The 16,105-nt window shown below is 37.7% G+C and overlaps 1 protein-coding gene across 2 annotated transcripts; it reads left to right on the top strand.

Moving 5' to 3' along the window:
- Positions 1-7,001: 7,001 nt before the first annotated feature.
- Positions 7,002-11,396, top strand: LOC129811543 (thyroid transcription factor 1-like). Of its 2 annotated transcripts, XM_055862939.1 has the most exons (3): positions 7,002-7,077; positions 9,050-9,631; positions 10,073-11,396. In XM_055862939.1, the coding sequence occupies exons 2-3, from the start codon at positions 9,262-9,264 to the stop codon at positions 10,759-10,761; spliced, it is 1,059 nt and encodes a 352-aa protein (XP_055718914.1). In that variant the 5' UTR covers positions 7,002-7,077; positions 9,050-9,261; the 3' UTR covers positions 10,762-11,396. The 2 variants fall into 2 exon arrangements, with proteins under 2 accessions (XP_055718914.1, XP_055718915.1); XM_055862940.1 differs by lacking the exon at positions 7,002-7,077 and having other exon boundaries at positions 8,915-9,631; positions 10,100-11,396.
- Positions 11,397-16,105: the final 4,709 nt, after the last annotated feature.

A 16,105-nucleotide genomic window follows, 5' to 3' on the forward strand; every position in this document is an offset into this window, starting at 1 on the left:
GAGGGCACACACTTAATGTGTTGTGAAAAGTGTCATGAAATGTATTGTCATGTAATATTTTTTTATTGTATATAACTGCTTTAATGTTGTTGGACCCCAGGATGTGGGGATAATGGGGATCTTTAATAAATACAAATAAATACTACTCCCCAACACTGCAAACTGTCTTTATCACATTTGAATAAACAAATATGATAATGCATGATGAGGATCCTGACAAACCCCATTAGATAATAGAGGCTAAGGTATACAGGTTTACTTTGTGTTGTGTTGTGTAATTATACTGTCTGAACTTTGATCTCTTGAGATAATGCTGTGTGCCTAAACGGATAAAAGCTACATGGAAGCCGAATGTGGGACAAATAACATACAGGTTAAAAACCATCTCATTGGCATTCAGCTCCTGTTCACCTCTTCATAGTTGAGTTCTGAAACAATTTCAAAGTTTTCTTCATCTCCACATAATACCTGGCATTGAAAGAGCTTTGAAACTCTGGATTAGACCAAGCGTCTCTCGACTGTTATGTGAAAACATGCAAAGTTGAGTTCCTGGCATTGAGTGAATGTAACATGGACAGCGGGAAACACTTATCTATTTGCCAACATTACAGGAGTGACACCATTCTCGATTTTTTTTTGACATGATTGTGAGACCAAAATGGAATATGTAAGTCAGGTAGTGTCTGCTACAGTATATCAATGACATCAACCACCCACAAACTCCATAAAAGAAGGGTAACTTCTTGAATTATTCAAGAACCAACATTTTTCCATATTGATTGCATGTAGTATCAGTCATCCAGTTACCTATACTTCACATTGGTTTCTGTACGGTACAAACAATGAATAGATTACCGATGTTTTGCTCTAGATTTACTTATTCGGATGAAAAAAAATGGTATCTTAAATATAGAAACTCAGTGCAACATTAACTTTAATAAAACCTATTATATCGTTTTTGTTAGGCAGGTAAATCAGGACAATATAATAGGTCTACCAAACTAAAACGTAAAAAATGAAATTGTAGGCTCACTGACTCTTTCTTGTTTACTAAAAAGTTTAACGACCTATTCAGTTACCTGTGGAAAAATACCACAGACAAAAAATATGAAGACAATTACACATGGTTGATCAAATGTATCCTCTCTTCGAAGGAAATTGAAGTTTAGTAACCTTTAGTTCAATGAATGAGGACAATCACAGACCAAGCAATTGGATATAGTAGAAGAATGGCAGCAGGGACATTTCGCTATGAACTGTGGCTGAGTCACAAACACAGACACTTCAAAAGCTTTGTTTATGTGCCATTACTGTTGCTTTGTTTATGTGCCTTTACTGTTGCTTTGTTTATGTGCCCTTACTGTTGCTTTGTTTATGTGCCCTTACTGTTGCTTTGTTTATGTGCCCTTACTGTTGCTTTGTTTATGTGCCTTTACTGTTGCTTTGTTTATGTGCCCTTACTGTTGCTTTGTTTATGTGCCCTTACTGTTGCTTTGTTTATGTGCCCTTACTGTTGCTTTGTTTATGTGCCCTTACTGTTGCTTTGTTTATGTGCCCTTACTGTTGCTTTGTTTATGTGCCTTTACTGTTGCTTTGTTTATGTGTCTTTACTGTTGCTTTGTTTATATGCCCTTACTGTTGCTTTGTTTATGTGCCCTTACTGTTGCTTTGTTTATGTGCCCTTACTGTTGCTTTGTTTATGTGCCCTTACTGTTGCTTTGTTTATGTGCCCTTACTGTTGCTTTGTTTATGTGCCCTTACTGTTGCTTTGTTTATGTGCCTTTACTGTTGCTTTGTTTATGTGCCCTTACTGTTGCTTTGTTTATGTGCCCTTACTGTTGCTTTGTTTATGTGCCCTTACTGTTGCTTTGTTTATGTGCCCTTACTGTTGCTTTGTTTATGTGCCCTTACTGTTGCTTTGTTTATGTGCCCTTACTGTTGCTTTGTTTATGTGCCTTTACTGTTGCTTTGTTTATGTGCCTTTACTGTTGCTTTGTTTATGTGCCCTTACTGTTGCTTTGTTTATGTGCCCTTACTGTTGCTTTGTTTATGTGCCCTTACTGTTGCTTTGTTTATGTGCCCTTACTGTTGCTTTGTTTATGTGCCCTTACTGTTGCTTTGTTTATGTGCCTTTACTGTTGCTTTGTTTATGTGCCCTTACTGTTGCTTTGTTTATGTGCCCTTACTGTTGCTTTGTTTATGTGCCCTTACTGTTGCTTTGTTTATGTGCCCTTACTGTTGCTTTGTTTATGTGCCCTTACTGTTGCTTTGTTTATGTGCCCTTACTGTTGCTTTGTTTATGTGCCCTTACTGTTGCTTTGTTTATGTGCCCTTACTGTTGCTTTGTTTATGTGCCCTTACTGTTGCTTTGTTTATGTGCCCTTACTGTTGCTTTGTTTATGTGCCCTTACTGTTGGGACAATTCATGCTGCTGAGAAGTGTGTCAGAGATGTACCACTGCCCATAAAGACCTAACAAGACAAAGTACACATCGCTTTGTTCTCGCAATGGTGTTAATAAGCTTTTCTTGGCTTTGTTTCTGAATTATGTTTGTAAAGAATAGTAATTGTGTGAAAATATCCACAATCATACCAATAAATAGTAGTGGAAAGCAACACTTTCATTTGAAGAGAGGGCTAAAGGTCCACATATCTGGTGTAAATTTTTAAGCGCTAATGTAACCAATGCATCAGATTCCACAAGCAACAATATAGTAGCACACATGTTTTACAAAAGTGATCCAAAAGTGTTTCAACATATGCTTTCTTCTTTCTGACATTTTTAAAAACTATTTTTCAAAGACTCAGTAAAAACTATTGCTCACAAAAAAGAACACATTGTATGAATATCTAGTATTATTTACAGCATGCAACATCAGGTTTTTGTTATTACTAAACATTATATTTGGGAAACTTGCACAACCCGATAGTATCAAAAAGCCCTTGATTGTTTGGTTTTTAGATCCAATAACCACAAGAGGTCGTTGAATGTTTCTAGCCCTATTATTAAAAAGATAAGTGCAACTGAGACAAATTAAAAAATGTAATTAACAAACCATAATACATTTATTCATGTATTAGGCCTAGCCCAAGAACAAAGTTTTGAAAGAAATATTGAAAAGTACACTATAGTAGTCAATTATAGTTGATAGTGATTGTTATGATCAAAAAATGAATCTTCACACCTGAACTTTATATTGAAAAAGACACATTTAACTGAAAATATCTGATAGTGAACGATGTAGACCATATGCAATTGTTAGACCATTTTAGTCAGTGTAGGATATATTGCAGGAATGAAGACTTGATCCTCCACAAAGTTAGATGAAGATGCAGAACATTGTTTCTAGACTACTAGCTCTTTAATAGATATGCAAATATCCTCAATTCTTCACAGGTTTGAAATCTAGTAGCCTACCAAAATACTCATTGCAATTACCTTCATGCCTAAAACTTGTTTTACTGCCGTATATGTTTTTTGCAGGCTATTAGCGTCATTTCGTCCATCAAGCGAAATTAATTGTAGTTGAATGAAAACTCGTGTGGAAGAAAAAGGCCTTCAAGAGGACTGTCAGATACTTGCTCCACTTGGGAGGACCTTTAACCTACTTAGCGGTGGGCCTACACAGTTTCAAGTAGTGCAAATGAAATATATGCACCTGCTTTTAGGCACAAAATGGTCGCCAGTGTAAAATGAGAGTTTGGCTTTATTGAAATCCTGAGTGCATGTGTGGGATCTTTTGAGTTACCCACCCAATTCTCATCTTTGTAACAATCAGAAAAATGGGGTTTGGTCGTAGTGTCCTTGCATTGATATATTGCAATCATAGTTTAAACATTTTGGATATCAATCTGCAAGAGGATGCTGGAAAATGTGTGTAAACCCAATGTCATACATAGCATATTTTGTTCGAAATTGAATTTCTGGTATTGTGGGTGTAATCGACTGGAAGTAGTCTATATACCTTGTCACTGTTTTAGTTATCATATAGCCTAATGGGAAACTATTATTAAAACGAAGAGTGTCCAAATAACCTTGGAGGATATTCACATTAAAATACACACAGGCCGAAAGGGGAAAGAGGAGGTGGGTAGGCCTAATGGTAAGAATAATTCCCCGTTGTAGGCGAATGCAGTAGAGCTTAAAGATTATTCTGACCATAGAAAAAGAAGCATCATTAGATGGATCATGGACAATGATTAGTCATATGTACCATTTCTCTATGATTTCTTTAGTTTTTTTGGACGCACTTTGTTTAGAAATATCTTAATTTTTATGTTTTTTGGTGGGGATATTCCCGTAAATACAAGTGCATGAGATTCTCAGGAATAGTAGGCGCTTAGATCTGACAAAGAGGGCCCATGCTCGACATACTGTAAATATGTATATGTTTTATATTAAACTTTTATAAAGTCACATCACTTGCATTGAAATGTGCATTTCTATCTCCTTCGCCAGTAATATCCTTATGCATAGTCTGCTTGTGAGATATCAATCAGTCAATCCAGGTTTACACCTGTCGAAGGGTGTGCGTTTATCTATTTAGATACATTAATATCCTTCTTCAAGTCTGACGTTATGGGACCAACAGGCAACTTCAGTCATCAACAATTAGTAATTTGGCCATGGAGAGAGGCCTAAAATAAGACTTACGTGTAAATAAGTAGGCCTATAATACTAATATATGTATTTTAATTGACGAAACAAAAAAGATCACATGTACGCTGGACTTCTTCGGGTGAATTGGCCTAAACAACAGATCTTTGGCATGAATTTACGTTGGAATAATTGGCACGTGAAATGTTTGTACAAATTGTACAATGTGTGCCGTTATGGTATGGTTGGAATTTAGTTTTGGTTGGCTGGAATGTACAGTTAAATGCGTAATGCAGCAGAAAATATTAGCAAAAACATGAGAAATACCTGCGCGCAGCCATGCCTTGAGCCTTGAGCATTTAGGCATAAACTCTGATCCTCCGATAGTTTCCATTTTAGATCCTTTTAGACCCCGAGTTTGTGTAATTTTATTCATCATATACAAGGGCCACACCATTTGACATGAGTCTACCAACATAGCACATTTACCAGTTGTGCAGTGTCTCGTCTATTGATGCCCAGCAGCAGTCACTTCCCACTGGTCACAGAAGTCAATTCAACGTCTACTCCACGCTGGTTCAACATAATTTCATTGAAATGACGTGGAAACAACGTTGATTCAACCAGAGTGGGCAGAGTGGGTTTGTTCCGCCGGTGTATCTTTGAGGTGGTAGGTCAGGACCCCGGCTCTTACACCGAGCGCTCCAGCCCTTCACTGATCTCTCCAAATCTCTGTCAGGTTATTGAACCAGCGCGCAGTGATGGAGAAAGCACTTCAGTGACCACGCTCAGGTCCATCTGCTGTGCTGCTGCAGTATACCGCAGCCAGTGTCACTGGGGGAGGGGCTGTTTTGAAATAGAAAAGCATCGCCCATTTATGATTAAATTGTCAAATAATGCTTTGGTGTTTATGTTTGACAAGTTAACAATTCATTAATGAAACAAAATATCAATAACATTGACATCAGTGCTCCCAGCAGTGTAGAGAGAAATAGCCTGGAGCTAAATGTTAGCCTAGCCATCAGGCCCAACCGCATGTTTCTGACGTCTGAGTGGGGCCATCCAGGTTATTATGATGACGATTCAATTAATGCCATTTAACCCAGAAGCAAGATATGTGTCCTTGAAAGAATCGTGATGCGTTTTTTAAATGAAATCCTTGTTTGTTTTTAGACCCTTATAATACCATAACTGTAGCCTTGGACCGTGGTGGTAGTCTACACATCCGCAATAATATCGCATTACAGGCCCAACAGCGCATGGATCTGCATAAGGAGGTGATCTATTGATCGAGCTGGTTAATCCGGACACAATATAATTACAAATAGGCCCAAATAAACAAGATTGTTCAGTCATAAAACTATCATACAGCCCGCGAACAACATTTCTCCATACCCTGAAATTTCAATATTATAACTGCGTGATAACAAATTAGAAAATTACCATGAACAAAGCCTAAATGTTTTCTGTCAAATAAGTTTTATTTAGTGCATAGTTTCAAATATATTATGAGCATAGCTTATTAATTGTCCCCTCTTAACAAGTAGGTTTAACAAGGTGCTATAAGTTTAGCAGAAAAGAAAGCAAAGCAATTGCAGAAAGCGCGCTGCGAAAACCCAGAGAAAAACTCATAACCTAACCATCTTTGATGGACAATACACAACTTCACCGTCGCAAACGATACTATGACACCAATACAAAATAGTGTTTGGTGTATATGTACCTAATAAGATTTGATATTTCAATTGCATTTCCTCCATTCAATTGGTGATACAAAGTCTACGGACGATACATCTCAAAATTGGAGGGCAAGCCTTTACTCGAATATGGAACATCAATAGGATATGCCTACATTTTTACTTTTTTGAAGTTAGCAATCTTGGGGTTATTTATCATGTTTTTATTGTTTGAGTTATAAATTAAATATTATATATTTCAAAGCTAAATAGCAAATAGACTACAGGCAATCACAACAGACAAGCACAATATAGGTTGTAATGGAAATACAATGTAATCTGAATAACAGTGGCAGGTCTTTATCAATTCCATTTAAAACTTGCACCAATAAACCAATTCAAATATAAATCTGACAAACCGTCTAGAGGTCTAGGCATTTCCTTCCCCGCACGTCCAAATATCTTGCTGTCGAAGAGAGGCCTCTTATAATTTCATGTTCACCTGCTCTACAAGTTGTAACGCAGGCTACAAGAGTGTAAATGCATCAAAAATATTACTCTAAGCTGTGCAGCCAACCGGCGCGAGATTTTAGTGTTTTTCCAATGTGGAGGGTCTCTGGACCCGGTCGTGCTCTCTGACTCAATAATCCAGAAGGTTGAGAGGTTTGCCTCATTTACATAACGTTAGAGGTGCTGTGACTGGGGCCTACCTTTCCCTTGTTCCCAAAACCCACCACGAGCCTCAGCGTATAGCCAAAAGCGTAGAGATGGCTCACAGAGTCGGTTTATTTGATGGCCTATGCAGGTAAGATCACATACCGTACCTAGGTGGATCATGTTTATCAGTATATTGATATAAGCAGGTTAATTTAAGTTTAACTGAAATAGACAAGTAACAACACGTGTACTGTTGTGTTTTGCAGTTGAATTGCAAGAAACTATTCAAACAAAATAAATTACCATATGGTCTTGGTATGATATCTACTCTGATGTGAGGTTAACTTTATGCATAATGCTACTGACTTTTGAGTGCCGTGAATTAGCTTGTCTCCTGTATTATGCCTCCTAACCTATACAAAATCCACCTACTCCGTTGGATAAATGCGATGAGAAGGGTTTGTGAGTAATTGAAGGATGCAAGTGAGCACCTAAATATTTACTGAATTAAATTGCATAGCAACAATGATTTATTACTCATAATGAACATCTTAAACGGAGATTGGTGTTGCGTTGCCAGTAATTGATGGCTGACCATGTCGCATCTTCATTTGCGCTATTAGGATACCCTACTTACTGACGTGTCATACTAAATCAAATTATGGTGAGTTTAGACCATTATTTTCCCTCTTCAACAAAGGGAAATATTCCACCATAAATGATAACATTGGTGCTTTGGTGTATGTATATTTTTATTTGTTTTAGTGAGTTCTGGTCACCCTAAATGACACTTTGGTCAAGGATGTGAGAAAGTAATACCACCTGAGAGTAAAGCCGTAATAATTGCATTAATAATTAATTTAAATAATTTATCACAAATAAAGAAAGGCCCATTATCAATAATTTAGACCTCAGTAGTGCTTATGTCTGAGTATTTTAGCTTTGCTTGGAAACCGATAAGTCTACCATTATGAGCTCAATGTCTATACAGGTAGCTATTGTTGTGTTTTGTCCAGTTATAACATTAGCCTAATAAGAACAAATACGATGTCACTAAGTCAAAATCATCACAACAATCACCACCACCATCTTAATCTTCTTCATCATAACAATAATTTCCCATTGTCTCTTTTCTTAAATCACTGATTTTAGTAATGGTCAAATATTTTCTCAACTTAACCGATTAGCCTTGATAAAACAAAGATCAGGCCACTGCAGTTGATGAACTGTAAAATAAATACAGGAATCATAATAAAGGAATAATAATAGTCTAGTAATACCGTCACATTTCATGGCTAATTGTTTTGTTGATTCAAAAGTCCTTTTCTTGTTCGTTTTATCTGATGTTCCTGACTCTGGCGCCTGGGAGTTTACACACAGATGAAGATGCCAGGTCACGCAGTGGGCTTATGAGTCAGGTGGCTGAGGGCCGGAAAACGATGTTGTTGCATTTCATCAGTTATCATAATGTGAATTTGAATTCCAATGAAACATGATCAAATTATTCGAATTTATTTAAAGCAATGCATAAGCAGAATATAAATGCAGTCTTTTATTTTACTTTCATTTATATCTGTAAACTTGAAATACACGAAAACTTACTTCTACACTCTGCAGTCATATCTTGTCCATTCGGTTAAAGCAAAACAACTTTGTCAGATCTGTTGCCTGCAAGAACACAGGTGGAAACAACTTGCAGGCTAGCCTATTCTAGATAGGTAGATCTTCAAGTACTTCTAATATTATATTTATCTAATGTCAATATGCTGTTTTTAATTACTGAAAGCAATATACTCACAAGTTAGGATTGTACCATTGTACCTCTTTAGTGATGCTCGCTGCCACCTATGTCTGGTAAAGTGCTCTCAAAGTTTCTAGAAAGTATGGAATTCCCTATTGACGCAGGACAACATTACACGTATTATATATAAGCGCAGCTGTTGTGCAGAACTTTATTATGGATAGACATGTGGACAAATAACAATGTCTCATTCCTTAAATGATATGTTAGAAACATAAATACATAGATTTCATTTGGCATTATGTTCACCTCAATACAAAAGATAACAACATTTTCCTTATCTTACTAAAATGTCGATGACTATTGTTTGCTCATTTAGGACGTCGCTCCGCCCCCTGTGTTTGTCGTAAACCTGGCTCCTGGCTACAATAAACCCGAGCTATGAGCACCCAGGGCTCGCCTCCTTCTCCAAGGCGATCAATCGGATCGCAGGCGTACTACAAGCACTCTCTTACGTAGCCATCCACAAGGAGAGAGCTGATACAACAACACGGTTGATCTGCTCAACAAAATCTACCTGCTTTCTGAACCATGTCGTTGAGCCCAAAGCATACAACGCCTTTCTCAGTGAGTGATATTTTGAGTCCTATCGAGGAGACCTACAAGAAGTTTAGTGCCATGGACGGCGCAGGGAACCTAACCTCTCCACTGGGAGCTTACCGACAGCCTCAGGTGTCCCAGACTGGCATGCAACAGCACTCCATGGGCCACAACGCCACCGTGGCGACCACCTACCACATGCCACACACTGTCTCCCAGTTCTCGCACAGCGCCATGGGGGGATACTGCAATGGGAGCATTGGCAACATGGGAGACCTTCCGTCTTACCAGGAAACCATGAGAAATAGCGCAACAGCCACAGGGTGGTATGGCGCAAACACGGATCAAAGATATTCAACAAGTAAGTCGTTTTTTAGATTTAGATTCGTTTTTATTGTTTTGTGACATGTTTTATTTCACTATCACCAAACTTTTAACGAAATACGGACAGATTTGAACCAATAACACACTACTCACCATCACTGAGTAGCCTAGGCTAGTCTGACATTACACCATTTTCGAATAAGGAAAAAAGTCGTTTTTAATTTTATTTCACAAAATATGTATTATTATTATTATTATTATTGGAATGAAATAAACTTGCTCGTTAATGCTGCCTAGTGATCTCAGAAACGTGGATGAAGGTTTAATTCTGAGCTGAGACTGTGTGAGCTTGTTGACTAACCTACATTTGACAAATTACGCACGGCCATAGACCATGGCTGAACTACTTCAGGCCAACAAACCGACACATTTGCATTGCTGAATATTGAATGTGCGTATATGTATGTATATTTTTAAGTTTCTAGATTCATGGGACCTTCCACAGGTATGAACATGACTGGAATGGGGACCCTAACAGGCATGGGGGACGCCTCCAAGTCCATGCCACCCCTGCACGCAGCGCCCAGGAGGAAACGACGGGTACTCTTCTCCCAGGCTCAGGTGTACGAGCTAGAGAGGAGATTCAAACAACAGAAATACCTCTCAGCGCCAGAGCGGGAACACCTGGCCAGTATGATCCATCTGACGCCGACCCAGGTCAAGATCTGGTTCCAGAACCACAGGTACAAGATGAAGCGACAGGCCAAGGACAAAGCGGCGCAGCAGCTGCAGCAGGACAGCAACCTGTGTCAGCAACAACAGTCGCCGAGGCGCGTGGCCGTGCCTGTTCTGGTGAAGGACGGTAAACCATGTCAGAACGGCTCCAACACACCAACCCCGAACCAGCAGCAGGTACAGCAGCAACAGCAACAACAGCAGCAGCAACAGAACGGTTCTGGGGTCGTGCTCCCCGCTTCCAGTAATGCCATCAATCAACACCAAAACCATCAGGTCAACTCTTTAGTTCAGGCCCAAGACCTGGAGGAGATGTCACCTAGCCCTCCTTCACTCCATAGCCAGATCAACATGGCGCAAATAGACACTTCTGTTATAGACTACACTAATAACATGGTCAGCTCCAACCTCCTCTACGGCAGAACTTGGTAGGACCTACTGTCATTTACAATTTTTATATGTTAACCCGCGGACGAGCCCAAGAGAAAACGAGACATATCATGTTGATATACATAACTGTGCGAAAATGGAGCCCTTGGTGTCTGAGAGGACAACGCGCTCAGGCGCACCAGCTGGTCAGGGCACATTTTGTTGACATTTCTGAAGAGGAAGACTTTTTTTGAACATTAAACGAAATGGCTACCCTTGAAATAGATTGTGTCGTTTCTGTACCTTTTCTAATCAATGTGATGGACTTCCTCATGATGTTAACGTTGTCTATGTTGTTGAACGGGAATGCTGCTCCACATTAAGGGGACTGTAGGGAAAAGTGAGATAGGTGGGATCAGGTATGAACTCTCTCAAGGTACTAAACCACCACTTCTTTGCAGTGATAACCTGGTATTTTATGCTATTAATATTGTAAACTAATGTATTCATTTAGACTTAAAGAAAGTAGGAACTGTATATGTGGCGAACACACGAGAATGCGTTTACCTGTATGCTTGTTTTAAGTCGACTTTTTTCTTTTCTTTCTTCTTTTGTCAAAACGAACAAATGCGTGATGGCTGCTGTACATGTTTCAAACCAATTGAACGTCAACAATAAATCACTTGAAGTGCGAGCTATTCCTGGCGAATTACTTTTTATAAGGATCTGGTTGGAGTGCGTTTTCATTATTGTGTGATTGAGACCAAATTGAGTTGGAACGCAAGGTCGATGGGGTAGCCAGCATTGTTCACAGATTATTTTGTAGAGGCATCGCAGATGTAGGATGACCAATACAGTGAAATATTATACCTTATTAAAAATGTATCCATTAAAAAATAAAAGGATAATTTTTTGCCACATTCGTTAGAATAAAAACACTGAAACACAAGTTCTATATGTTTTCAATATAGTAATAGTGTGATTTCAAAACTATACAAATAGACTAATCAACACAGGGTTGTATTAGTTCTTAGACAGTTAGTTCTTAGACAATTTCAATTCCTAATAAAGCCACCTCTCGTATGCATTAATAATCAAATCAACGTAAAATGTTTTCAGTTTGCCTATCATTCAAACTTTAATTGTGGCATTATTATTACTATTACTATTATTATTATTATTGTTATTATTATTATGGCAATTTCTTGAATATAATGTAGATCAATATGTAATAACGTGCATAGTTCATAATGCACATTTTGAAGAACATGTTTCTCATCACGCAAATGGTATTACAGCAGCATTTAGACCTTATGCGCTGACATTCAAGAAAGGGACGTAGGCCTAATATAACCTGATCAAGGACGAATGACAGTAAAGTAGGTGTAAATGCAACACCAAAAACGCTAATGAAATGTCAGGATAAGTCTCTTATCAAAGAAAGCTATTTCATCCATGTCTATCGCTCCACTATCGAATCTGTAAGGCTATACCAAACTTACTGTGCACACCACATATTGATGTCGCAATGTTCTTTTGTTTTTGTTTATGTTCCTAGATTTCTACTCTAAGTTTTTTACATCACAACTGTATCTGAAAATCTGAATTTACTCAAACTAATACATGATAAAATAATCTTTGACAGAGAATATTTTTTCACATTTGACAGTATTTCTTTAAAATATTGATTTCCCAAAATAAATAAATAAATAAATCACATAACTTCTATTGTAGTTGCATGGATTATTTTCATAGGCATCAAATAATGCATAATTATTATAATAATGTTGAGGGGCCCTTCTAAAACTGTCTGAGAAATCCAAACCCTCTTTGATAAGGCAATCTATCATAAGGATGGCGTTTAGTAACCACCTCTTAAATATTTGTATAACACTCTCCAAAACATGTATATTACAAGTTTGCATCTGTCTCTTTCTGTAGTCTGTCTAGTCTTCACCATGATTTGTACTGGACCCCTGATAATAGGACATGGGAACCGCTACATATCCATTGGCCATTTAAACAGGTTTGAAAATTCTCAATAACAGTTATGATGATACCGTAGGATGATTATGATAAAGGCCTATTGCTGTCTCTGCATCCCCTCACTGCATTCCTCTCCCATACAGCTCTATGTAAATGCATTCATCCAAAATACAGACTTCTGGTTGGGGAGTTCTAGTAGGAGAAAAAGATGTATCATATTTGGAGAGGTTTGATATGAGGTTCAAAAGTAAGGCACACCTGCTGGGAGAGTTGTTTTCCTGAACCCAATGTTTTCCATATTTTGGGTTTGATTGAATTTTTCTCAGCAAAACTTTCCATTATTGTCCTTATGTTTTAGTTGTTGTCATGGCCCACACTAGTAGTCTATGGTCGTCCTCTCTAACATTGCTATGATTGTGTCTCACAAGTTATGGGGATGTGCCTTGAATTGTCTTTTCTATAATTGAGAGATAAGGCCAGGCACCACACCCTCATAGGGTACGTTTCTCCCATGTATCATATCACAATCAACGTTTAACTATTGAATGTAGATACAAATATAATATATTTATGTATTATACTTTTTCAGAAATATTTTTATTAAAATATGCAAATGAAACGATATCTTATTAAATCTGCAATATGTAACTTTTTGGGCAACCAGACAAAACCCACATAGAAATGTGAGTTATAGACCTACCATTGTCATTGAAAGCAAGTGCTTCTACACCTGCATTCTAGCTGTTTGGGGTTTTAGGCTGGGTCTCTGTACAGCACTTCGAGACATTAGCTGATGTACGAAGGGCTATATAAAATAAACTTGATTGATTGAAGTCTAAGTCAAAGTAAATCCGTTCTGTGTGCCCATATCTATGCTTCCAATTTTTAAGTTTATTTAAAAAATATATATATGTTACCTTTATTTAACTAGGCAAGCCAGTTAAGAAACAAATTCTTATTTACAATGACTGCCTACCGGGGAACAATGGGTTCAGGGGCAGAATAACCGATTTTACTTTGCCAGCTCTGGGATTCGATCCAGCAACAAACAGCTGAAAATATATTTCACAGCTTTTTGCTCTAGAACTACACAGCTGAATCAAACAACCAACTCATCGTCAAGTTTTGATTATTTGAATCAGCTGTGTAGTGCTAGGGCAAAAACCAAAACGTGCACCCAGGAGGGGGGCCCCAGAACCGAGTTTGGGAAACCTTGCTCTACACTATACTAGATTGTTTTGTCACATAAACTGAAATTAGGCGTACTGTTAGAATTTTTACAACCAGGAAATGGCAGATCGATTTCTACATAGTGCATCTTCAAATATGCGCATATATTTGTCTATCACACAAATACATTTTTCTGGACATTGGATGAAGTCAGTCTAAATATTTTGGTTTCATTTCGTTAAGATACTCCAGGACCGGACTTCTCCAGAGCCGATTGTGGATAAATACTTATTTCATATTTTAATCTGTAAAATACATTTTTGACGCACTTTTCCAAAGAAATTGTTATCTAGAATAAAAAATGGACAACAAATGAACAATTACCTCTGGGAAAGTCTGATGAATATATCTAAGATTAACCACAGTATTTGGTGAATGCAGATGCTCCTGAAGCTGAGGAAAAGGAGTTGGCGTGTGGGAAATCTGAATTTAGACTACAAACACCAAACGCTATTTAGACCCAATTACCATTTCTTCAAAGTAAGTTATTAAATATAGTCCAGTTTGTAACACTCTATAAAATAGCCTTTTAAATTGGGTAATTTAATGTAGTAAGCTTTGAAATTATTTATGTCAGTTTTACAGTGGTTAAAATTCATTAAAATGTCGATGACGGTAGTATGATAAACTATAGAAAATATAGATTTTCATCAACTTTTGAGATTTTCTGTTTACTTTTTGAAAGTACATTTATTGATGGACCAATACCAACAAATCTGAAAATGATAGGTAGATCCAAAAATGGCATTTCAAGCTATGGTGCCTGGCCTGAAATAGAACTGATGGGTTGTAGGCACTTTGGGCCTCTGTATCTATCTGTATCTTTTGGTAAACTCTTTATCTCTCCATCTATTACAGGCCTGGTTGTTCTGCCATCTATCCAGTTGATATTAATGTGCACAATAGTTTACCTGAAGAACAGAACAATACTGCATATAGTAGGGTACATCACACATACAAGGTTAAACGCATTAAAATACATTGAGATATGGCAGTTATGCTATGGAACTGGAAGGATTTTTAAATACATTCAATGCCAAACATATAACCATAAAGGATGGATAGTCTTTATTTTCAGTTCATGCACAGAATTTCTCTGGCTCCAATCTTTCCAGTTAATTGCAGGTTACAAATGAATTCTTACCGAAGAGTAATTTGAATCTAGCAAGGGGCCTTGTCTGTGTTTTCTACTCCATTATTCTACTTAATATGTCAGAAGGTCTGATCGTGGAGAAACCTTTTCAAGTTCTATTGATGTGTTCTTCAATTGACCATGGTGACCTAGCAACCTAGTGTGTACTAATTGGCAGGGGCTTATCGTCATTGGCAGTACAGTTTACATAGAAACAAAAATACAACCTTCATAATACATTCCTTTTGACAAAATGGTGGTCTGAGAAATTAACCTTGCAGAGTCTACATAGTTCATTGTCTGTTTTCCTATGCACACATAACACAAATACTTTTTCATCTGCAGCGGTTATGTCATTTAATTGAGCAAAACATGTTGGCTTTTCCATGTCATAGAATATCCCATTAGATCTTCAATTGATAAAAATACAGGACCTATGTTAGCCCTTCCCATAATGATAATGAGTCTGTACACTTTTCAAAGGAACAAACTATTTACTATAAGTTATTAACCTGTTACCCTACTCAGAGTTAACACAATCTTTAGAGGATCTTGGGTTATTATAATATCTACTGGAATTACATACGTTGACGGGATTGGATAACAAAACTATTCAATTGGACTGGGGAAATAGCTAAGGTTGATAAAGATATGCTCATTCTCAATTGGTAAGTACCCTGCAGGAATTCAAAAAGGTGGTACAAGCATTCTCCACCAACCCCCACCATCCACCCTCCCACACTCCAGCTCTCCTTTTTTTTGCCAAAGATAGTCCCCAAATCTTGCCCCATGTGAAATGATTAGGGGACGAGCACCGCTTTTCAGTGCAGTGCGAAAGGATGCTTTGAATTGGCAAGTTCTGAGAGAGATTTTAATTAGTGTAATGGCCTCCCATTCTAGCAAGGAGATACAATCTTTCGATTTTCTATGACAAACCTATCCCTGCCTCATTGAGAGTAGTTTGGTGTCCACAGAATGAGTTGATGCAATTCTATATTTATGCAGCTTGAGGGAAACCACCAGCTTTCAGGATCAAAGGAGAGTGTTCGCAATGAAGCA

The sequence above is a fragment of the Salvelinus fontinalis genome, chromosome 15 (genome assembly GCF_029448725.1).
Source record: "Salvelinus fontinalis isolate EN_2023a chromosome 15, ASM2944872v1, whole genome shotgun sequence".
NCBI classification, from domain to species: domain Eukaryota; kingdom Metazoa; phylum Chordata; class Actinopteri; order Salmoniformes; family Salmonidae; genus Salvelinus; species Salvelinus fontinalis.

What these genes read in the sequence shown, in the direction of transcription:
- LOC129811543 (XM_055862939.1), top strand. Translation starts at nt 9,262, where the DNA reads ATGTCGTTGAGCCCAAAGCATACAACGCCTTTCTCAGTGAGTGATATT. An exon ending in GGATCAAAGATATTCAACAA is followed by an intron (nt 9,632 to 10,072) that starts GTAAGTCGTTTT and finishes TATATTTTTAAG; the next exon opens with TTTCTAGATTCATGGGACCT.